Below are 25,895 nucleotides of genomic sequence, written 5' to 3'. Positions count from 1 at the left end.
TGAGATGGCTGATGTATATTTAAATACGTGTGTGTGTGTGTGTGTGTGTGTGTATACATCAATGGTTTGCAAAAGGTAATTGTGGAATAGTTCTAATAATAAAAAGCTGTTTATTGACCAGTTATGATTTATTCTACAGTGTAGTTTACATACATTTTCTTATTTAATTTTCAGAACAATACAGTGACATAGATGTATTACCGTTCTTTTATTGATGAAAAAAACTGAGGCTTAGAGATGTTGACTAATTTGAATCAGTTCATACAGTTAAGAGGTAGTAGAATTGAATTTCATACCCAGTTCTGACCTGGAAATCTTTGTTCTTAACCACAATATTGAATTAACCTTTGTATATTAATTTTTCTCAGGAACTATTTAATATAAACCTTTGTAAACTTGGGATACAATGTAAACATTGTTTTGAATTGCACCACCATGAATTTCAGTCTTTTAGTATATTAACTTAAATAATGCTAAATGTAGTCATAACCAACATAAACTCTGTTGTAATGTGAATTTTATTTTTCTGCTTATAGAAGTATTTTTGTTTAAAAAATCAAGTAACATAGAACTATGTATGGAAGTAAAAGTCATTTAAGATTCTATCACCCTGGGATAAACCCCCATTGCCATTTTGAGGACCATATTGTCATATTTTTCGCCACATATATTTTCACTTGTGTATATAATTTTATGTAATTGGGAGACTAGCTTAATTGCTATTTTAATTTTGGACTGAACTTTACATTTGTGAATGCTAGAGAGCATAACACATTGCTTTTGGGTATTAAGGAGTTCTTGTTTACCAAAGCAATTACCATCCATTTCTTACTTTAATCCTACCAGGTCAAAGTAGGCAATGAAGTTGCTACTGGAACAGGACCTAACAAAAAGATAGCCAAAAAAAATGCTGCAGAAGCAATGCTGTTACAGCTTGGTTATAAAGCATCCACTAGTCTTCAAGATCAACTTGATAAGGTAAGAGTTAAATTTACGTGTGCATATACCTGTCCTGTCATAATATTAAAAGCGATGAGCAAATCCATTGTTTTTTTGACTCTTAAGTAATGTGTTAATTAGTTTAAAGGTAGAAGTCAAAAGTTTTTTTTTTTCCCTCAAGTCAGTACTCTGTATCTTTAAAGATAGATTCTTCAGGTAGAAAGTAACATCTGTTTATGGGGTGTTATATATTAATATTAAGATGAAATATTATATTCTTATAATTGGCATATACTAAATATTGTGTATATTTTTATTTTTTGTATCATTGAATATTTTATATAATACCAGTTGAATAATTTTTTAGCTTATTGACTAGTGGCTTTTGCCAGATAGCCACAGTTTTAATTTGTGCTTTTTAAAGAACACAGACTGTTAGCCTTCATTTCTGGAATACAGCTGCAAACACTAGAAATAAAGATCCTAAGTTATCCCTTTAGGGCAGGAACTGTACTGGACAGGCGCTCTATAAACTAATTTTTCTATTTACTTTAAATTTAAAAGTAAACTCAGAGGGTGTTTATTTTCTGCCAAGACTTATGTTCATGGTCCCCTATTTCTTCTGCAGCAGTTAATGACATCATTAACACCTACCTCTGTTGCAAGAGAAGCAGAGAACCCCAAATTCAGGCCTTGGCAGATAATCTGGCAGGAACTGGCTTAATTTCATTTTGTATTGTCATTGTATCTTTGTACATGTAGAAATTGTTTTTATTAATATTTTAATAAATGAAAAGTCATAAAACCAGCTTAATAATTATTTCTATCAAAAACAATATACTTTTTTCCATGACATTTTCTCATATAAGGATTCTATTTTTTAGAGATATTTTCAGTTTCTACAGGAATACGTTTCTGAAATTCAGAGTAAAAACAAAATCATCTATTAAAAAACATTTAGATATACTTTTCTTTTTAAGACAGCTGTGAATACCTAGGCAATTATTTTCAGCGATTAAGAATTATTTGTCTGTGTGGTATCGCTAGAGATTTCAATTTTGTTTTTATAACCTGGCTAGTCAATGCTTTTTCTTCTTTTAAAAGTATTTGTAACATGAAACCCAACATGTGTTCAAGATTCTGTAGTTCTTATATTGTGTATATGTTGTTTTAACTTAACACATTTATATTGACTTAAAACTAGTGAGTGATTTATAAAAATACGTCAAAATAAATCTCATAGGCATATATTTGTATGTTAAGTGAAAATAAAACAGAACAAAAAGTCAGCATTAATTTTTTTAATTTGAAAGACATTTTTTATATACCCTTTGTATTATTGGTCAGGGTTCTCCAGAGAAACAGACCAACAGGATGTATATGTATGTGTATGTATATATAATGTATGTGTGTATGTATATATATACATATTCATACATCACTCACAGAGACTTGTTTTAAGGAATTGGCCCATGGAATTATAGAGGCTTAGCTAGTCCACAGTCTGAGGGAGAGGTCAGCCGGCTAGCGAATCAGGAGTTAAGTTTGAATCCAAAGGCATTCTGCTGGAGATTACCCTCTTGCTTCAGGGGAGGTCAACCTTTTCTTCTAGTTAGTTCTTCAACTGATTAGGCCCACCCACATTATGGAGAGAAATCTACTTTACTCAAAGTTCAGTGATTTAAATGTAAACCTTTTCCAAAAACACCCTCTCACAGAGCACCCAGAATAATGTTTGATCAAATGTCTAAGCACCAAAGTTCAGACAAGTTGGCACATAAAATTTCCCATTGCACCTAGCTAAAAGCCAAACACTTATAACTAAAGATAACAAGGTGACTGAAACCTGGTCCCTACACTCGAGAAACTAACCTTGTAAGTGTTAACAGTAAGGAGCGTTACTCATATAACAAAAATTATAGTATTCTAGAACCTACAGAACATGAAGATGAATCTGGAAAGTCAGGAATAGCCGAGACCACTATTTTTATGTGAGTTAAAGAACTTGAGGAATTATTAACTTAAGATTTGAATATGAAAGTGACACGATACAGTTTACAGTCTTCAAAAGACAATCGTGTAAGTAACGTAGTGAGTGTATTTGAGCAGGATGAGATTGAAGGCAGAGGGGCCAGTTAGGAGGCTAGCAGAACTGTTCAGGTAAAAGATACTGAGGGTCTGGACTCAGGCAGTGGTGGTAGAAAAGAGAGGGTAAAGATACCAGAGGTATTTCTGAAGTGTAAGTGATATGCTTTCAGTAGCAGATAATATGCATGGGGGATACAGGAATCAGAGGAGGAAAGAAAACCTGTAAAAAGGAAGAGAATGACTTTAAGAAATAGGTAGCAGTCATATGCTGCAGGGAGATCAAAAAAGGAAAGGACTGAATACACCGATTTGTCAATAAAAGATCTGCAGTGATTGTGGCGAAGCAACTTAAAAACCTGCAAAAGAGTTTTTAAAAAGTTTTTTTTTTTTAAATAAACAAGATATGTACATGGCTGAAAGAATTCAAATAACACGAAAGAATAAGTAGTCTTACTTTATCCTGAGACCCTTGGCTCTTAACCTCTCTTTTGAATAGCATCTCCCACAATGAGTTAATATTTGTACAGCATTTAGGATACTGTCTGAAATATATTGAATGTTATACAGGGATTTGATAAATAGAAATAAATATCCTTATAGAGATATTCTATGCATATATACTAATATGTCCCCACTTCATAAAAAATTTCAGATTTATTGAGGTGCAGTTCAGTGAATTTTGACATATATGTCTTTATATGTGTGTACACATTCTTTAACCACCACCAGAATTAAGATTTATAATATTTCTGTTACACCATAAAAGTTCCCTTTTGTAGTTAATCTCTTCCCCTCTCCTTAGGCCCTGGCAAGCACTGATCTAATTTCTGCCTATAATTTTGCATTTCCTGAATGTCATACAAATTGGATCATACATTAGGAAGGCTTTTGTGTCTAGCTTCATAATTCTGAGATTCATCCATGTTGTTGCACTTATCATTAGTTTGTTCTTTTTTATTCTTTGTTACTGTTTTATTCTTCAACGTTTGGGCTCTTTCCAATTTGAGGCTATGATAGATTAAGTGGTTATAAACATTCATGTATAAGTCTTTATATGTGTGTATTTCTCTAATGCATTCTTTATGTACATATTTGTATAATAAGAACATGTTATAACTTTGTTAAGAAACTGTGAAGATGTTTTCCAGAGAGGCTTTACCATTTTGTATTCCCAACGGAGTGTTTGAGACTCCAGTTATTTCACATCTTTTCCAGCTCTTGGTATGGTTGGTTTTGATAGCTTTGATCATACTAGTAGGCATATAATGCTATCTCATTGGAATTTAATTTGCATTTCCCTAATAACTGATAATGCTGAATATCCTATCATGTATTTATTTTCCATTCATATCTCTTCCCTGAAATGGCTGTTCAAAGTTTTGTCTCTTTAAAAATTGGATAGTTTGCTTTCTTACTGAGTTGTAACAGTTCTTTACATATTTTGGACACAAATCCCGTATCAGATAAAGAACTCCCCTGCCTTCTCCTTCTCTTCTTTCCTATCCTGTCCTTTCCTCCTTTTCCACATAGGTTATCCAATTGTTCCAGCATCAACTGTTTTAAAGATTAATGCTGTTTTCATAGAATTCCCTTAGGACCTTTGCTGAAAAGCAGTTAAGCACATATTTGTGGGTCTGCTTCTAGATTCTCTGTTCTGTTCCATGAATCCCTATGTCTATCCTGAAGCTATTACAACTGTATTTGGACTGTAGCTTTTTAGGTAAGGTTTGAAATCAGATAATGAACTCTTTCTTCTGTTTTTTAAAAAATATTTTGGCTACTCTAGAACTTTTGCATTTTCGTAGAAATTTTAGAATCAATTTCTACCAAGAAAAAAAAAAAGCCAGTGGGGAAGTTTTCTTTGGAATTGCGTTAAATATATAGATCAATTTCACACAAATTGGTATCTTAACATTGAGTCTTCCAGTCCATGAACACGATCCAGCTCTCCCATTTTTTTAGTTTTTTAGAAATATCCCACAGCAATGTTTTGTACTTTTTCATAGAAATATCTTACACAGCTGTTATGTCTATCCCTAAGTACTTCATGTTTTTGGATGCGTTATTAATGGTATTGGTTTTTAATTTCAATTTCCAATTCTTCTTTTCTAGTGTATAGAAATACAGTGGGTTTTAGATATTGACCTTGTAATCTACAACATAGCTAAACTGAGTTATAAATTGTAATAGTTTATTTTGTAGATTGGGATTTTCTGCATTGATGATTGTGTCATCTATGAATAAAGACGGTTTTATTTCTTCCTTTCCAATCTGTATATGTTTATCTATTTGTTTTGCTTTATTGCTCTGAATAGAACAACTGGTACAATGTTGAATAGAAGTAGTTGTTTGTTGAATAGGAAAGCAGATATCCTTACCTTGCTCCCCATTTTAAAAGGAAAATTATTCAGATTTCACCATTATAAGTACCATGATGATTGTAGGTTTTCTTCATAGATACTGTATATCAGTGATATTTCCTTGTATTCCTGCTTTATTGAAAGATTGTTTTTGTTCTTTAATTATCAGTGCATGTTGAATTTTGCCCAGTGCTTTCTCTGCATCTATTGATAGGTAATATAATTTTTCTGTTTAGTTTGTAACAGTGAATTTTACTGACAGATTTCTAAAATTTATGTAAAATATTTTAAAAATTACCATTTTAAGCATTTTAAGGTGAATATTTCGGTGGCATTAAGTACATTCACAATGTTGTGCAACCATTACCACTATCTACTTCCAGAACATTTTCATCATCCCAAAGAGAAACTGTACCCCATTAAACACTGACTCCTCATTCTTCTCTCTACTCAGCCCCTGGTAACCTCTGTTCTACTCTCTATCTCTATGAATTTACCTTTTCTAGGAACCTTCTGTAAGTGGAATCATACTATATTTGTCCCTTTTTGTCAGGCTTATTTCATTTAGCATGTTTTCAAGGTTCATCCATGTTGTAGCATCTATCAGAATCTCATTCCTTTAAAAAAAATTTTTGTTCATTTATTTTTAAGAGGTGGGGGAGGGGCACAGAGAGAGGGAGACACAGAATCTGAAGCAGGATTCAGGCTTTGAGCTGTCAGCACAGAGCCCGATGCGGGGCTTGAACTCACGAGCCGGGAGATCATGACCTGAGCTGAAGTTGGACGCTTAACCGACTGAGCCACCCAGGCGCCCCAGAATTTCATTCCTTTTAAAGCCTGAATCATATTATGTTGTATGGATATATCACGTTTTGTTTATCCATTCATCTTTTGATGGACATTTTGGGTTATTTTCAACTTAAGGCTATTGTGAGTAATGCTGCCATGAACATTGGTGTATAAGTATCTGTTTTAAGTCTCTACTTTCATTGTTTTGAGTATATACTTAGAAGTGAAATTGTTTGATCAAATGGTAATTGTACATTTACTATTTTGAGGAATAGCCAAATTCTTTTCAATAGTGGCTGTATCATTTTATATTCCCACCAGTGATGTACAGGGTTCCAGTTTCTCCAAGTCCTTGCTAACATTTATACATGTGTGTGTAGATGTTTGTTTTTGTTTTGTCTTGTTTTTTAAACAATAGCCATCCTGATGGATGGGCATTGATTGCTTTTTGAATGTTGAACTAAGCTTGCCTGATGGACATAAACCCCATTTGATCACGATGTTTTTGTATATTTGTACATTTGTATATGTACAAATATGTACATATTTGTATATTTGTGGAATAGATTTGCTAATATTTTAAAAGATTTTTATGGCTGCATGTATGATCTATATTTTTCTTTTGTTGTTATATCTTTGTCTGGTTTTAGCATCAGTATCAGGGTAATGCTTCTCATATAGTAAGTTTGGAAGAGTTTGGTAATCTTTCTTCCTTAATTTTTGGGTAGAATTTACCAGTGGGGTAACCTTCCATCTGGGGAAGGTTTTCTCTGTGGGAAGATTTTAACTATAAATTGAGTTTTAAAAAATAGATATAGGGCTATACAGACTATCTACTTCTGCTTGAGTGATCTTTGGCAGTTTGAATCTTACAAGCAATTTGTCTGTTTTATCTAAGTTGTTGAATTTATTGGTACAGAATTGTTCACAACATTTCCTTGTTATCCTTTTAATAGCTATAGCATCTGTAGTGATATTCCCTCTCTCATTCCTGCTGTTGGTAATTTGTTTTCTTTTTCTCCTTATCAATATGGCTAGGAGCTTATTAATTTGTATTCTTTTCTTTTCTCTCTTCTCTTCTTTTCTTTTTTTTTTTATAAGAGAAATAAAGTACGAGTAGGATAGGGGCAGAGGGAGAGGGAGAGAGAATCTTAAGCAGACTCCATGTGCAGTGTGGAGCCCAATATGGATTTTGATCTTGTGTTCATGAGATCATGACCTGAGCTGAAATCAGGAGTTGGACACTTAACTGACTGAGCCATGCAGGCACTCCTTTATCTTTTTCAAACAACCAGGTTTTGTTTCATTGATTTTCTCCATTTTTCAATTTTCAATTTTATTGATTTCTACTCTTTATTTTATCCTTCCTTCACTAGCTTTGGGTTTGATTTTCTGTTCTTTTTCTGGCTTTGTAAATTAGAAGCTAAGACTGTGGATCTGAGAACTTTCTTCTTTTCTCATATAAGATTTAATGCTGTATACTTCTCTTTATGTACTGATTTAGTTCTGTCCTACAAATTTTGACAAGATGAGTTTTTATTTTCATTCAATTCAAGATATGTTATAATTTTCCTTTTGACTTCTTTCAAGTCATATATCGCTTTTGATTTTTTGTCATCTTCTTTTGTTAGTGTCTCCAGTTACAAATTTGGATTTGTCCATTTCTTTCAGTTTTGTCAATTTTGTTTTGTGTACTTTGAAACTTTGTTGTTAACACACACACACACACACACACACACACACACACACACATTTGGCATTGTTATGTCTTTTTGATGACTTGGCCCCTTTATTACTATGTGATTTTTCTCTTTAGTCCTGATAATATTCCTTCCTGTGAATTCTGCTTTGTCTTGATGTTAAATAGCCATCCCAGTTTTATTTTGATTAGTGTTTGCATGGAATATTTTTCTCCCATCGTTTTGGCCTGTGTCTTTACATTTAAATTGCTTTCTTTTCATAAGAGACTCTTAAAAACTGAGAACAAACTGAGGGTTGATGGGGGGTGGGAGGGAGGGGAGGGTGGGTGATGGGCATTGAGGAGGGCACCTTTTGGAATGAGCATTGGGTGTTGTATGGAAACCTATATGACAATAAATTTCATATAAAAAATAAATTGCTTTCTTTTAGAAAACATATAATTGGGTCTTGCTTTTTAAAATCTATTTTGACAGTCTTTTAGTTGAGGGTAATTAGAACATTTGCATTTATTATAGTTACTGATATGGTTGGATTTAAATCTTACTAATTATTTCTCTTTACCCATTTGTTCTTTGTTCACACTCTTCTTTTTGACCACTAATATGGTCATAGATTTTACTTTTCTGTATGCCTCTATGACCTCCTATTGTGATTATACTGTGTATGTTTCAGAGACCTCCTATTGTGGTCATACATTTTACTTCTGTATATAGTATAAGCTTACAGTTTTTTGAGCTCTATTTTTTGTTGTTTATTCATTATTACTAATTATGCTTTATATAGTCATCATTTTATGTGGTTAAAATGAGAAAAAAGCGTTGTATATTTACCCTCATTTTTACCATTTTCAGTATGCTTCATTTATTTGTATCGATCCATATTCATGAATACATGTTCATTTGTGTGGATTTCTTTCTGGTATCATACTCCTGCTTATAGAACTTACTCTACAACTACTTGTATTAATAAGTCTACTGGCAATGATTTCTCTCAGCCTTTGTTGGATGAAGAAGTCCTTATTTCATCTTCATTTTTGCAAGTTTTTTTTTTTGGCTGGATATAGGATTCTGGATTTTTTTCTTTATTTCCTTAAAGGAGTCTCCCTTATATTTATGGTTTCACTTTCCATGGTTTCAGTCACCTGCAGTCACCTGCAGGTCTGGAAACTCATCAGAAGGTTAATAGTTGCCTAACTGCACATTAGAATGCCTAAGTCATTCACCTCACTTCATCTCATCATGTAGGCATTTTATCATTTCACATCATTGCACAAATAGTATTGTACGAGAACGTATTTTGAGAGAAAGACCACATTCACATAACTTATTATAGTGTTATAATGGTTCTATTTTATTATTATTTTTATTGTTAATCTCTTACTGTGGCTAATTTATAAATTAAACATTGTCATAGGTGCATATGTATAGGAAATAACATCACATATATAGGGTTTGTTACTATCCGTGGTATCAGGCATCCACTGGGGAACTTGGAACGCATCTCCTGTGGATAAGGGGCACAACTTTACTTATGAAGATCTTGTTTCATTGTCTTTTGACGTGTGTAGCTTTTGATGTCATTTCTGCTGTAATTCTTACCTGCTCTTTCCTCCTCGTATATTTTTTTCCCTTTGAAGGCTGTCAGAATTTTCCTTTTTCATTAGTTCTCAGCAGTTTGACTGTGATGTGTCTAAATATGATTTTTTTCTTTTTTCCTTTACCCTTCTATCTTCTCCCCTGTCCTTCCTCCTTCCATCCTCCTTTTCTTCCTCTTCTTCATCCATTTATTCTTTTTGTATTTTTCCTGCCTTAGTGGTCTCTGAACATGGTATCTGCGTTTTGTTATAATTCAGTTATTTTGTCAAATTCTCAGCTATTATCATTTCAAATGTTTCTTATTCTTTGTTTCTTCTCTTCTGTGGAATTTCCAGTTACACACTTGTTAGACTGTTGGTATTGTTTTATAGCTCCAGTATTTTTTGTTCCTTTTAATTTTTCACTCTTTTTTTCCCCCCTGTGCTTCAGTTTGAGTAAAGCACTGTTAGTGTGGAGGGTGGCATCCATCTTGTCATAGTTGAGCCCATTTTGAGTTTTGTTGCTGCTGTCATCACTACTGACTTCAAATTCCTTCAGTACTGGTATCTGTACTCTGTGTGGGGTGAGGTTTGGGGGTGGGTTTTTCCTCAGTGTTTCTGCTCCGCCCTTACATTTCAGCAGTCCTTCTTCACTGTGCCAGGGGGTGAGGACTTTGTGTATACTCTGCAGTCAGCTGTTGGTGCTTATTACTTGGTTATGAATGCGGTGGGTACGGGAACATAGTTCATGATTTTCTTGCCCAGCCTCATTCTCAGTCAGACTTTGTGTACCTGGGTCTCAGAGGTGGGTTTTTATCAGTGTTTCTGCTTCCTTCCCCATGGTGGCCAAACTTGACTTTGGATCTGTGGGTGCTCTTGGGTACAAGAGAATGTCCTGTCCCCTTGTCAGCATTTTCAGACCTATGCTTTATATTGGGGCAGGGCCTTGCTTTCAGGAGGGTTTTATACTCCTTTTTTTCCAGGGGCAAGTAGATTTTGCTTTTACTCCTTTTCCAGAAGCAACAAGTCTTTGCCTAAGCCTCTGGGGCAACAGAATTTCTTGTCTCTACCCCAGAGGCAGTTGGTATTTGTTTTTCCCCTTTCTCTAGTGGCTTGAGCTTTTTGCTTTGTATAAAAGAAGAGTCTAGAGAAGTGTGTAAAGTTCCATGCTTTCCTCTCAGTGGCAGACATTCACCAGCTGCATACCTGCTCCACTGAGTGAGGCTCTCTCTGGTTTCCAGTTGTACCTCTGATTGTCTTCCTCAGTGTTCAGGAGAGGCCCATGGAAAAGAGCTTCTGCCAGAAGATCCTGGTTTTTCTAAATTATTGTGCTAGCCCACACTCAGTCTTTTAGAATTTATTGGCATTTCATGTACTTTCTTCTCACCTGCATTGAGAACGTTCATCTCTTCCTTCTTTGCTCCACCAGTGTTGAAACACTTTGAGAGTCTTGCCTCTCCCCAGAGGGATTTGTCACACACATTCACTTCAATTACGTGCTTTACAATCTCAGATCTCTGATGGTTCAAGACAAGTTATGACTTTTTACGTTTCCTGGTGCTTTCTCATTGATAACGTTTCTACATTCTAAGGAAAAGTGGAACATTCTTTATACCTTTTCAAGGTATACTGTTCTTACATCTTGATTTTCTTTTTCACTCATATATTGGGGTTTCATTTATATCTTGGAGTTTGTTCTACATCAAGATGTAACTAACATATGCTTCATTTTTTTTGTTGTTTTTGTTAGAGAGTGCAAGTGGGGGAGACAGGCAGAGGAAGAGAGGGAGGGAGGGAGGAAGGGAGAGAGAGAGAGAGAGAGAGAGAGAGAGAGAGAGAAAGAGAAAGAGAGAGAGAGAGAGAAAGAGAATCTCAAGCAGGCTCCACACCCAGCACAGAGCCCATGACCTGAGGCGAAATCAAGAGTAGGATGCTAAACTGACTGAGCCACCGGGAGCCCCCTTCACTCTTTTTTATATTTGATTATTATATTGGTCGAAGTAATACTCATATATGTATAAAAAGTCAAGATTTTTTCGAGATTAATAGTATAAGGGCTCAAGATTTATAATAAACAGAAATATGCTGTTCTGCCCTGCTACTGGCCATTTCTGCTTCTCTTTTTCAGAGGCAACCATTTACCACATGCTTCAGCTGTTTGTTCTATTATTTTTATGTTGTCGGTTGTTCATATTGCTATTTCTAAATTTTTCATTTGTAGATAGTATCTGAGTGCTTGCTATGAAAAATGAAGACTTAACTCTCATACACATATTCCACATGTATACTTCTCTGCATCTTTCTAACTTATTCTTAAGACTCTCTGCCAAGTAAACACATCATGTAATTTTTTCGTTTTTTTTTTTTTTTTTTTTTTTTAATCTTTCTTGGAGCTCTTTATCCTCTTCTAATTTGGGATGATTGATAGGTCCGCTACAGATCTACTATTTTGGTTCTTCTCTTCACCATTATTTTGAAAAATTTTTTTGCCTCTCTCCCTTGTTGAGTTGCCTGTTTTCTGGATGGTTTCTCTTGTTCTTGATCTACTTCCTTATTTTGATGGGCACATACTTTAGTAGATTCCCTATAGAAGATACTTGAGAAGTAAATATTTTTTGAGATCTTGTAGGTCTGAACTCTTATTTCCCACACACTTAATTCATAGTTTTTCTGAGATATAATTCTAAATTGGAAATAATTTTTTCACAGATTTCTGAAGGCATTGCACCAGTGTTTTCTGCCTCCCAGGACTACTCTTGAAACTCCATAGCCTTCTGATTCTTCAGCCTATATATGAAACTTTTATGTTTTTTTCCCCCTCTTTAGGCTTTTCTGACTTTCTTTTCCCAGGGGTTCTGAAATTCATGGATAATTGACTTGATGTGTGTATTCTTTAGTAAATCACGTTGGGCATTTGGATTTCTTTTAACCCTTTTATTATTGTTTTTTTTTTAACCAATGACCCCAGGGATAGGGGACCAGGGGAGGGGGCTGGAGGGGAAGTGAGGCCTGAATCCCACTGCATTTGGATTTCAATCTAGAGATAAATATTCTTTAAGTGGGAATTTTCTTATTATATTATTTCCTTGGTAATTTCTTTCCTTCCATTGTTGCTATTGTTTCTTTCTGGGATGCCTGCTAGTCGTATGGATAATCTTCTGATCTTTCCTTCCTTCCTCCCTTCCCCCCTCCCTTCCATCTCTCCCTACTTTTGTTCTGTTTTCTAGATTTCTGTAACTGTCTTCCAGTCCTTCTTTGAAATTGCTTACTTTGGCTATTGTATTTTTGACCTCCTAGAGCTCTTCTTCATCCTCAGAATATTCCTTTTTATAACCTCCTATTCTTGTTTAGTTGTTATAATATTTCTTTCATGGCTCTGGGAACTTTGCAAAATGTTAACCTTTTTTTGGAAGTTTTATTCTGTTCCCTGTGTTAATTCTGCCATTCCTTGTAGGTCAGAAGCCTGGCTTTTTCTACTGAGGCCAAAATGAAGAAGGGCACTGGGGGTCTTCTCTTCCAGGATAAGTGTAGATAGACTCTATCTCCTCATTTGCAATGTGGCCCTTCACTCCCACCTACAACTGTGCCAGGTGTTCAGAGTCTCTGTTTTAGCCTTTTCTAAGAGGACCCCTCTTAAGAAATCTGTCTTTTTGGGGTCAAAGAGGTGACCTGGAGATTTCATAGCACTTTGAAAGACCTCCAGTCAGTCTTTCTGTTTTCAGGTCCTTTCAACATTCATCTTTAGAAATACCAGGTGTGCTTCTAATTCCTGGGGCTTTCTGGGGTCCTGGGGGCACAAATCAGTTTACTTTTTTGTAAGGTCTTTGTTGGCTTCTCACTCTTCAGACTAGTTTTAGCCTATTCACATCTGCTAGGTCAGTTACAACTTGTGTATCTGCTTTTCAGCTTCCAGACTTTGGTAGGCTTCTCTCTTCTGCTGTTGACTCCTTTCATATTCTGTTTGGGGGGGTAGGTGGGCAGAAGACAGGGAGAGAGAGTTTATGGACTATTGGGTTATCAATTTAGAGATGTTTGGGGAGAGACAGGTTACTCCTGTTCATTCTGTTATGTTTAAGAAGAAACCTTAAAAAAGTAATTTTATTAGAGTGTTGGGGTAGAAATCAAAGAACAGTAGGCTTGAGATTCAGTTGAAGGTACAAAATTAGACATAGGGAATATAATCTAATACTTAACCTTGGTTATAAGTAGAATAAAAGGAGGAATGAAATGCTAAATTTATTATTACCAATTTCAGCTGAGCCCTCATCTGCCTGAGAATCCGCATTCTTTTAATCTGCCTGCTCTTCCCCTCCCTTGGGTGACTCATTCCTTACTACACTTTCTTCAAACTAGAAGTCTCTCAGTGATCTCGTATTGTGTAGCACAGAGAACGTGGAACTGGGGTCTCCCCAGATCTTCCATCAACATCCATCTGCATTTACGAACATTTACTCCTCCTCTGTCCTTCCACAATGGTAATCTATTTGCTAGAATTGTATTTTGTGCTTATATGTGGAGTTAATCCATTTGAATGTTGGCATCTGATAATGTAAATATAAAATGCTGATTATAATAAGAATATGTCTCTTCCCCCCAAGTACTTTGTATCAATAATACCAGCTTCACACAAAGAGAACATAGCCAGTTAAAGACACTTATTAATTTGACTAAAATACTACTTCAAAATATCTTAGTTTCTCTGGATGTATTTTTATCTGAAACAGAGATCAAATCATTTGACAGAGTTAGGATATTACAGGTTTTACTTAAAGTTTGGACTTAGTTTTCAATTTTCTGTGTATGTCATTAGCAATGTTGCATGACCCTTGTCATAGAACTTTTACAGAACAGACACAGTAATATTTCTATTGTTAATTTGACCTCAGGAGCGATAAAGCAGCTCTTTTAGTCACTTCAGTATTTGTGACGATTATTATTGTTTACTGTTTGAATAAGAATTGTTTACTTTTTAACCATCTAGATAGAGCCCATGTTGTATATGATGCATGTACTGAATATGGGGCTTTCTTGATTACTTAAGTTGTAAATTTAGATGAACAGATAAAAAGCAGGAGACATAAGAATAGATTCTCCTGTAGAAAAGGAAGAAATGATACTGGTCATACTAGTTACTTTTGTGTCCATGGTCCTCGCATCAGAGATAGAATAAGCAGAATAATTATTTGAGAGACTTTTGTCCTTGCTTTAGTTGATTAGTTAACTTTTTTCTTTTTGAATAAATCTATTTCTCTGGATTTAAACAATTGATTTAATCTTTCAGACAGGGGAGAACAAAGGATGGAGTGGTCCAAAGGCTGGGTTTCCTGAACCAACAAATAACAGTAAGTTTTCACTTTCATGTTAACTACACTTGATGTTCGTCATTGGTCCAGTAATTAGTCTGGCGCCGGGTATTTATTGGATCTGTTTGGGCCGGAGATGTCACATGGAAGACAAAGAAGTTGTGGTGTTTGCTTTCCTGGAACTGACAGAAGACATAAGCACTGAAGTTCTTAGCATGGTTTAGTCACCGCAGAGATAGTACCCTTTACTCCACATGGTAATGATCTAATTTTTAAGTTGTTTTTATTGCAACATTGTTATAATATAAAAGAATCAAAAAAGTAAAGCAATTATCTCTAAGTCCGTTATACGCCAAATCAACTCTTTCATGTTTCAGTTCTTTTTAGGTACACACACGTTTTTACATAATTATAATATACATGGAAGTTTGTACTGTGTTTTCATTTAACATAGTAATAAACATTTTTCACATTGTACCGAGTTGTTAGAATTTTTAATGTTTTATTAAATTTACATAAAATTGTGAGCAATTTCATTCCAATTTTTTTTTTTATTTTTTTTTATTTTTAAAAAATTTTTTTTTTCAACGTTTTTTTATTTATTTTTGGGACAGAGAGAGACAGAGCATGAACGGGGGAGGGGCAGAGAGAGAGGGAGACACAGAATCGGAAACAGGCTCCAGGCTCCGAGCTGTCAGCACAGAGCCTGACGCAGGGCTCGAACTCACGGACCGCGAGATCGTGACCTGGCTGAAGTCGGACGCTTAACCGACTGCGCCACCCAGGCGCCCCTCATTCCAATTATAGTGTCGTCAACATGTAAAAATCTCCAGTTTATTTCTTTTTTCAAAGGTACATGATCAAGCTGTGGAAGCTCATTTGTCTTTCTTTAACTTCTTCCCATCTCTCCCAAAAAGTATCTATTTTCCCTAATGTGACCATTTTACTGTAAATCGGTAAAACAAAATAGCCAGCCTGTGAAGACCCTATGAAATGAAGTCCTCAGTGAAGCCAAATTTATATCCTTTCTGACTGTTTCTCTTCCTTACAACTTCTGGAAGCTGACTAAGCCTAAATATGTAAATTGTCATAATGAACAGTATTCTTTGATATTCACAGCTTATCTCTTGATGTATAATGAAATTAGTAACAAACTTTTATCAAAGCACACTTCTGAGAATTGAAATCTTGGGTCATCAAAACGAGCCTCTTGAAAAGAATATTTCAGTGAGGTAATTGTATTCATGAGTTACTTTCTGGGAATAACTTAAATAATTTAATATGACTCTGAGCCTTTGGTCTCTCTATATAAGAATGATGAATGTGATAGGCTTAGCACATAGCCCAAGGGAAAAAAAAATGGAGATCAGTTCAGGACTCTCAGAAAGTTTGTGTTTAATTCCTTTGATGTTTGAATATACAGGTGTATGATTATTTGGTACGGGATTGTAAGCATTAAATTGATCTTGGTTATATATAAAGTACTTAGCATGGTGTCTGTTTCCTAGTAAGCACATAGTGATTGTTGATTTTCTTCTATGCCTTCTCCCTCCCTTTTTAAATAAAAATTACATAATTCTATGTAGGCTTAACAAAAATTCCATGCTTACGCTTTTTATCTGTCAGACGTTTTTCATGAACAGTGTATCTGTAGTTTGTATTGGAATAGTTACTTTTGGCACTAGATACTTTTTCAAAGAATATAAACACTATACGTTTGAATATGGAAGTTGGATGGTTATTACCTTGATAGTTTTAACATGAAATCACATTATAGATAACCTGCAAACTCCATCATTTAACAGTGACATTTTGGCTCTTAATTTTATGTGTTTGTTGATTTTTTTTAAACGTGCTAAGGGGTTTTGGACTTACTTGCAAGTAGGGGAAGAGATGGCACAAAGAGGCCAGTGAGTTTCAGTGATCAGAAATGTGTAAGAATGCTACAAGATTTGCTTTAGACATAATGTTAGAAGTGATAAAGCTGTTTGGAGTCAGTGTAAAACTTAACCAAACCGTTCACACTTTAGAACTTTCTTCGGTCTCCAGTAGTTCGAATTGAGTATTTGAAAGAAGGATATGATCCCTCAGCCCTTCCAAACTCCGAGAGGTGAGAAAGCCAATATCAGGGTCCTTCCCTCTGATCAGGTCCCTGCCTCAGGTTACCACCGAGGATGAGGGCAGCTCCACTCTGAAATGTAACTGTTTTACTCCCTGATAGCGGGAGCTCTCCAGCAGTGCCCCATGTCCTCTGAAATACGTTAGGAAAAAGTTAGTTTCTTAGCAATTGATCATTCAGGTGATGAATCTGTTACCTGAAAATTAATTTAAATTTGTATATGACGGTAACATTCATGTTAGATTCTTTCCTGCGTAATTCCCTAAGTTTTAAATTCTGCCCTGAGTGGTTTCTGTCCCTTGAAGAATGCCCGTGTTAAGAGTTTTGCAGGCAAAGGTCAGAGCAGGCATCTCTTAGGATGGCACATGTGGGGGAAGAGAGGAATTTGAGGTTGTCAGTGCTGTCTGCCCCTCTGGCATATTTTCAGACTTTGAACAACTCATTTCACATCTTCTAATTCAATGCACATGCCAGTTTATCATGCTGAGTATCTTTAATGATCTAACATTTGTAAAACGAGTAACTATTCTTGAATAACATCTGAAAAGGTAACATATTACTTTGTAAAAAACAGAATGGTATCATAAAGTGACTCTTTACAGTGTTTTCTTTATTAAACTTTATATTACTTTACAAATTGTACTTAGCGAAGCATTATTTTGATAAATATTATGAAATTAACTTGGAACCATAGTGTACAAAAATTAAAGGCAGGGAATGCAGAATTGGAAAGGAGAAAGAAGATAATTTTAACCTGGCACAGCTAACACCTAACTATAAGTAGACAAAAAAAGTTCATGTACATGTGCATTTAATTTTTGAAGTGGAAGATATGTTTTTTTTAAGATTACAGTCATAAGAAACTGCTAACAATTACAACAAAAAATAGTTTAAATGGTTTTGCAAGTGATCGTGATTGCATAGCCTGGCTCCTGGCTTGATTGCCTGCAGATTTAAAATATGGACCTAATTTTTGCATACTTCTCAGGCTTTCTTCATTGTATTGAATTGCAGCAAAAGGTAGACTGTTCTTAGTGTGTTTTTACCCTTTGAATCACTGTCATAGTCATGTTGAAGTGCAAGAACACATAACTTTGTAATGTGAGGTTTGTGTTAAATGTAGCATGGGGCAATTTTATGCTTGGCATACACATAAAAAGATTTTTACAGATGAATGACTAACAGGTTTTTAAAAAGATCATGGATTTTAAAGATCTACTGACAGCTCATGGAAAACTTTGTAAAATATTTAGATACAGTTCAGTTGATAATATCTTTTATTTTGTATTCACATTCCATGTTTCTTATTAATACAGGGTTTTACTTAAAAACAGGTTCATTGTTTCTTAAAGGTGAACTCTAGCTTAATTCAAAATTGGACTAAGCTCAAAGGTATTCACTGGTATGTGCTGAATCCACCCACTAAAAGATTATTTGGAGGCATTTTTCACATAAATATTTTTCCGTTAACCTTTTAAAAAGTTTTATTTAGCCCCTGTGAAATATGCTGGCTCTTCTAGGTTCATTAGAGATGACCCAGGACAAATACTTTTGGGATGGGATAGAATTCTTATCGACCTTTACAGTATTGTAGTTGGCTTGCCATTTTTTGGTCACTTTTGTGTCCCATCCATTTATTATTAAACTCTGTATCTACATCCTGAAACCAGGAGGCTACATCATCCCAGTGATATGGCTTAAGATAGATTGTAGGCTTGTTTCCCATATGCTGTATACTGTATTTACAACCTCTGCTTTTTTGTGTGGGTATGGGTGAGGGCTGTACTTTTAAGATAACAGATTAATAGATTCTTTAAGTGTTTTGGCAGAGTACCCTGAACAATCTGCTTTTGTGCCTCCCTTAACAAACCACTTTGTAATGAGACAACTAAATTAGTTGGAGCTGGTTGGATTTAAATATTAAACTAAGCGATCAGGTTACTTATTTATTTGGACATAAATACTATGTTGGAAATCCAAGAGTGTAGCTGACTTGCAGCTATCTACTTTTAAAAGATTGTTGAGCTATTTGTGCCCTGGATGATTATCTTTGAGCAAAGTCCTATCCCATAAATAGAGGGCTATTTAACTGGAGCAGTTGGGGGCAACAAGACAGACACATCCTCATTGCCATTGCTGTTGCACCTGTTGAAACAGCAGGTGGAAATGCTATTCCTCCCCTGAATCAAGGAAGGAAGATCCAAATGTTCCAGAAAGATACTCCCCTCCTTTTACATTGGTGGCTATGTTGGACTTGCCTGAGTGGTGAGAAGCTATAGCCCTTTTTATTACTAGGATTGGGATTCTCTTGTCTTGCCCATTGAGTCTCAGGAGGAGAGAGGCAGTATTAAGCTTGCTTCTGTTTCTTTAATCAGGTGAACAAAGGTAGTATATTTTTCTGAAATATTCTCAGGAAAGATTGAATGAATTTAAATTTCCACGAATTTAAAAACTTGTTTGACTCATTTTTACACAAGAAAGATTCAAATACATGGTTTTTTAAAAAGGAAACCACATGAGCAATTTAAAGATACATTTATTGGTTGCAGTATGAGAGTATTTTTTAAGAGTAAAGGATGAAAGCATAAAGAAAAAAGAGAAGGAGTTAGGTACATAAAAACTAAAAATGAATTCATGAAGCAGCATAGGAAAATGAAAGGCAAATGATAAACAGCATAAATATCAGCATATACAGCAATAGGATAAATATACACAAAGGACACATAGAAGTTAATAATAATAAAGTAAGAGGTAAACATCCTAATAGAAAAATGGCCAAAAGACTTAAGGAGACATTTGAAAAGAACAGATATTAAATCATGAAAAATTGCATAATCAGGAAAGTGCAGATTAAAACAAATGTCATGTAATTTCTGATCCATAAAAATTGGCAAGGAGGGGGCGCCTGGGTGGCTCAGTTGATTTTGCATCCGACTCTTGGTTTTGGCTTGGGTCATAATCTCACGGTTTGTGAGTTTGAGCCCCACATCAGGCTCTGTGTTGACCGTGTGGAGCCTGCTTAGGATTCTCTCTATCTCCCTCTCTCTGCCCCTTCCCTGCTCATGGTCTTTCTCTCTCTCTCAAAATAAATAAATAAACAAAAAAATTGGCAAGGATTTAAGAATGATAAATCTAAATGTTGAGGAAACAGGTGCTCAGATACTGCTAGTAGGATTGTGAATTAGCACAGACTTTCTGAAACCAGAAGAATACAAAGATTAGGCACATTTCTTTCTAAAGCTTAACTAAAAGACATTGAAAAGCAGAGATTTTTTTTTTCCATAATAAACATATACTGGTTTTATAACCAGAAAAAAAATATATATGGTTAAAACACTCACAAACTTTGGCCTGAGTTGTACAAACTGACTGAATTTAAACACGTAGTGTATAGTAAACAGCTAGGGTAGCAGTTATCTACATACCGAAGTCCCTTGGAGAACCTTTATGACCTTTTTTTGAAAGAAGAGATATAGTTTTTTAAAGTCTGATTGAAATTTCATTTTGGAAATTTGTTCTAGAAATCTGAAATATATGCTGTTTATTCTCAGAGATCTATGGGGATTGAAAGGTTTCTAAATCTAGCATTTTCATACCTGGAAGAGAGGATAGTAATGACATATAGATGAAAATACCTAGAGGTTAAAAATTGAAGTATTAATAACTACTTAATTGATTTTCTCTGTTATCAAAGGAACTCTACAATAAGCAGAAGGAGAAAATAAGGTTAATCCTGAAAATTACTTATTCATCAGCTTGCGTAGAAAGATGGAGTTTTCTGAATTCAGTACAGAATTACAGTTGCTAAGAAATGTTAAACTTGTGTGTTACCATCTTTAGTGAAAAAATACAACTTGCTCCATAAAGTATTTAACACATTTATGAAGATGATAATAAAATAAACACTCGTGAACCCACCACTCAATTTAAGAATCAGAACATTACCAATATCATTATGGTTACATTCTCCTCTTTCATATCCCTTGGCCTCCCATGTGTCTCCACAACAGGGGTGACACTCTCTGGATTGTATATGTAGTACCCTCACCCTGTATTTCATAGTTTTACCAAATAAGTATGAATCCTTAACAGTAATTGTTTAAATCCGAAAGATTTAATTGTTTAATCCAAAGATTTAGAAAGAATATTACTGTGTATTTTCTAAAGCTTTTTTTCCCCCACTTGTAATATAAGATGAATTTGTTGCATCATAGTATTTAAGCCATTGTATATGTATTGAGCTACACTGAGATATTTTCAGGATTTTATTGCTATAAACAGTATTCCTATGAACATTTTTGAACCTGTCTCCTGGTGCACATGGGTAAGTTTCAAGGAACACACCTGGGAGTGAAATTTGTGTATTGTAGGGTACGGGTAAGTTCAGATTTACAGAAATACTAGTGTTCTGTAATGGGATAGCCTGAGAGCCCCTCCAAGTATCTAGTCCTACCCACTGCTTCAAATAGACATTTAAAAAATCTTTTACCTTTTATTTTCCTTTTACCTATGAACTTAGTTGGAGTTTAGTTCAAATTCAATTAAATCCTTAATCTACTTTTTCTTTTTTCTTTTTACTAAAAATAAATAATGTATGAAAAGTGAAGTCTTCCCCTACTTTTGTCCTAATTAGCACAGTTTTTACCCTGTTCCCCAAAGAAGTTAACTTATGTTTGGCTGGTTTCTTTTGTATTGTTCAGAATCTTTTTATACATATAAAAGCAAATTCAAGTACATATTATTTTATCCCCTAGCATTCCAGACACACTATTCTACAATTTTCTCTTTTCACTTCATATGTCCTGAAGAGCCTTCCGTATTGATATGTATAGGCCTTTATTATTATTTGACTGGTTTCTAACCTATGGGCATTTAGATTATTTATATTATATTTCTATTATAAATTATCCTGCTGGGTAAAGCCTCATACACATATCATTTTACGTGTGTGCTAGTATATTTGTTGGGTAGATTGCTACAAGTGGAATTACTGAGTCAAAGAATATGTACACATATAATTTTGATAGGTGTAGCCAGATTATGCTCAGTAGAGATTTAACAGTTTACATTCCTACCAGCAGTATATGAGATTTCCTGTTTCCCCACAGCTTTAGGAACACAAGGTGCTGTCAAACTTCTGGATCTGTGCCAATCTGATCGTTGAAATATGGTATTCAGTGTAGTTTTATTTTACACTTCTATTGTGAATGAGATCAACTGTATCTTTGTATATTGCTGAGCCATTTCTGTACTCTTTATGTCACTGACATAGGCCTGTCTGTTGCTCATTTTAAAGTTAGATTGCTGGTCTTTTATTCTTTCTTATTTGATAAGAGAGTATATGTGTATGTGCCTTTATAATATGACTTGCCAATATTTTTCAAGTTCTCTTTGTTTATGGTGAAATTTTCTTTTAAAGTTTGGTTTTATTTTTAGTATATTTGAATGGTCTATCTTTTATAGTCTTATATAGCACTTGTAATCTTAACAGAGTTAATAATGCCTTTGCCACTGTATGATTATAAAAAATACTCTCACGTTATCTTCTGGAACTTCCATAGTTTTATTTTTTTTTGTCTTTCAATCTTTGACCCATCTGGGATTTATACCTCAAGTATGACTTCAACTTTGATCCCCACTGAATTGAAAATTTACTGTTATTATATACTAAGATTCTGTTTTTAAATTTTTATGTTTATTTATTTTTGAGAGAGAGGGAGACACAGAAGCAGGCTCCAGGCTTTGAGCTGTCAGAACAGAGTCTGACACGGGGCTTGAACCCATGAACCATGAGATCATGAACTGAGCCAAAGTCAGATGCTTAACCGACTGAGCCACCCAGGCATCCCAGGATTGTGTATTTAGTTTTATTCTGGACTTTCTATTCTCTTCTGTTCATCTGTCTGTTTATTCATGCACCAGTTTTAATCATTGAGTCTTTATTGTGTTTTAACATGAATAAATTGAAAGCTCTGTTCAAAACAAATTGAATGAAGAAGTGCTCAGTCCATGATCTTTCTATACCTACTACATGGAGTACAAGTAATTGAGAAGATAAAAATCTTGGCATGAGAAGTGAGAGGAGTATGGATAGTCAAAACATTGACTAAAAGCCCTTTTTTAAAAGAAACAACAGGCAACTGTATGGTTGAGGGCTGTTAGGTTTAAGATTCAGTGAGGCAGTGAAGACAGTCTCCATAAAACTTCCGCATATAATGGATGTAGCATTTACTCTTTCATTTATTCAGAAAATACTTATTAACTGCATTGTACTATGTTTGATATTATCCATGATTGCAATAAAAATTTTTAAAGTTGAAACTGCTTCTTCGAAAGCCAATCAATCTGAAAGATAAACACGGTTAACCACCACCACCCTGCCCAATAAGAAAAGGAGGGAAAACAAAAAATAAGTGTAATCTGGGGGGCGGGGAGGGAATCAATTATTTTGATTTAAAAAGTAAAGCATGAGAGCACAGTACCTGACATTGTTGGTTTCATTTGAACAAATGAAAAAAATGCAGTGTTTTTACTTTTTTCCCCACTGTGTTGATTGTCTTAGGTATCTTTTAGACCTGTGGTTTTCAGCTTGGTGTTGCTAGACTCAATTTATAATAGGTGTCATTATTGGTATTTCAACAACCTAATAGAAATATTGCATTCATTCTTGGTGGATTCATTGCTTTGAGTTAGAAATATATCTCTGAATTCATATCACAAGTTGTTCTGAATCTCAGATTGGCAGTCTTTGGTAGAAGAAACAGGAAGATGATTTATTATTACTAAATAAATGCAGGAGATATGGTATGTACAGAAGAAAAACAATGCAAGCGGTCCTAAGTGTGAAAAGGTTGGAGAATGTCCAACCTCTGATTTTACAAATAGGATAATTGAAGCTCGGGTGATTTTTTTAATTTGCCTGAGGGACAGTAAGTTAGAGGTGGTGAAGACTTGAACTTGTGTCTTTTGATTCTAAGGTCTGGCGTTTGCCACTACACATTTATTTCCATATATATCACTTGCTGATAATTAAGAAAAAATAAATATTTTTTCTAAGAAATTCCACTAAAATTAAGTATACATTTTCTTGAAAGAATGTTTTGTATATCATTTACCAGAATCTTTTTTAAAAAACATTTAGGATGTTTCATAACATGGAAAATGTCCAAACTATTGTTTCAGATACCAGTTTGATATTTGGGTGGATCATGTAAAAACACTAAAATGGCTGAGAAAGCATGTGAAATGTTTGTTTTAACAATGGAACAGCCATCTGCATTACATGATTTTTCTTAAGACTTAAAAAACTTTAGTAATAGTCCATTTTTGAAAACACTCAACAGGCTTTTTGGGTGATGTTATTCAAGTGTATTGTTTTATTCCAAGCTTTCTGGTTTGTGTTAAGATGATTCATAGGCTTTTAGAGCTGAAAGAGATTTTCAAGTTCCTCTAGTCTGATTCATTTTACAGATCAAGAAAGCAAGGTAAAAAGGCTATCTGCTGCTACAACTCAAACTCAGATAGGGAGGCTTCAGTCTAGTACATTTACATTTACGACTATACTATTATCTTTTCTTTGTTCCACTTCGTGCTACTACAAAATGTCAGACTTTTTTATTTGCTTTTTTTTTTTAAATATTTTTTTAAAGCAGTTTTAGATTTACAACAAAATTGAGAGGACGGTACAGAGATTTCTCATATATTCCCCATCCCTGCACAGGCATAGCTTCCTGCATGATCAACGTCACTCACCAGAATGGTTTAGTGTGTGTGTGTGTGTGTGTGTGTGTGTGTGTGTGTGTGTGTGTGTGTTTTGACAAAGGATGAATCTGCGTTGACATATCATAATCGCTCAAGTCTGTAGTTTACCTTATTAGGGTTCATTCTTGGTGTTGTACATTTTATAGGTTTGGACAAATGTCTGATGGTATATATATATCCATCATTATAATATCATATAGAATATTTTCACAGCCCTAGAAATCCTCTGTGCTCTGCCTATTCATCTCTTCCTCTCTCCCCCAATCTTGACAACCACTGGTATTTTTATTGTTTTTGTAGTTTTTCCTTTTCCAGGGTATCATGCAGTTGGAATCATAGATACATACTCTTTTAAGATTGGCTTCTTTCGCATAGTAACAAGCATTTAGGATTCTTTCATGTCTTTTCAAGGCTTGATAGCCCATTTCTTTTTAGTACTCAATAGTATTCCATTGTCTGGATGGATCATAGTTTATCCACTCACCTACCGAGGGACATCTTGGTTGCTTCCAAGTTTAGGCAATTATAAATAAAGCTGCTATGAACATCTATGTGCAAGTTTTTGTGTAGACATAGTTTCTGACTCCTTTGAAGAAATATCAAGAAGCACAATTGCTGGACTGTGTGGTTAAGAGTACTGTCTTCCAGAGTGGCTGTACCATTTTTGCGTTGGCACCAGCAAGGAATAGGAGTTCCTATAACTCTGTCCTTGTCAGCATTTGGCAACGGTGTCAGTATGCTGGATTTTGGTTCTTTTAATAGGTGTGTAGTAGTATCTCATTTTTATTTGCATTTCCTTTGGGACATACGATGCAGAGCATCTTTTCATATGGTTATTTGCTATATGTGTATCTCCCCCTCCACCCCCCATCTGTATATCTTCTTTGGTGAGGTGTCTGTTAAGGTCCTTTTTAATTGTGGTGTTTGTTATCTTATTGTTGAGTCTTTAGAGTTCTTTGTGTATTTTGGACAACAGTCTTTTATCAAATGTATCTTTTGCAAATACTTTCTCCCAGTCTGTGACTTCCTTTGTAATTCTCATATTATTGTCTTTTTTTTAGAATAGAAATTTTAATTGTAAATGAAGTCTAGCTTATCAATTGTTTTTTCATGGATCTTGTTTTAATGTTACATCTACAAAGGCATTACCATACCCAAGGTCATCTAGATTTTCTCCCGTAATCTCTTCTTGAAGTTTTATAGTTTTGGATTTTACATTTGGGTCTACTGGCTTTATGAAAGGCGTAAGATCTGTGTCTAGG

General features: G+C 34.8%; 1 protein-coding gene across 15 annotated transcripts in view; it reads left to right on the top strand.

Moving 5' to 3' along the window:
* The window catches only part of STAU2 (staufen double-stranded RNA binding protein 2), a 306,645-nt gene that overhangs the window by 135,218 nt on the left and 145,532 nt on the right, over positions 1-25,895 (top strand). For all 15 annotated transcript variants that reach the window (XM_019453291.2, XM_019453289.2, XM_019453295.2 and 12 more), the window contains 2 exons: positions 847-978; positions 14,732-14,792. In XM_019453291.2, coding sequence (XP_019308836.1) covers positions 847-978; positions 14,732-14,792 — 193 coding nt within the window. The remainder of the gene's footprint in view (positions 1-846; positions 979-14,731; positions 14,793-25,895) is intronic.

Source organism: Panthera pardus, unplaced genomic scaffold (assembly GCF_024362965.1).
Source record: "Panthera pardus isolate Hobbes unplaced genomic scaffold, ASM2436296v1 HiC_scaffold_7, whole genome shotgun sequence".
Taxonomy (NCBI): domain Eukaryota; kingdom Metazoa; phylum Chordata; class Mammalia; order Carnivora; family Felidae; genus Panthera; species Panthera pardus.
Note: the sequence above shows the minus strand (reverse complement) of the source record. Positions and strands in the feature narration are given on the sequence as shown.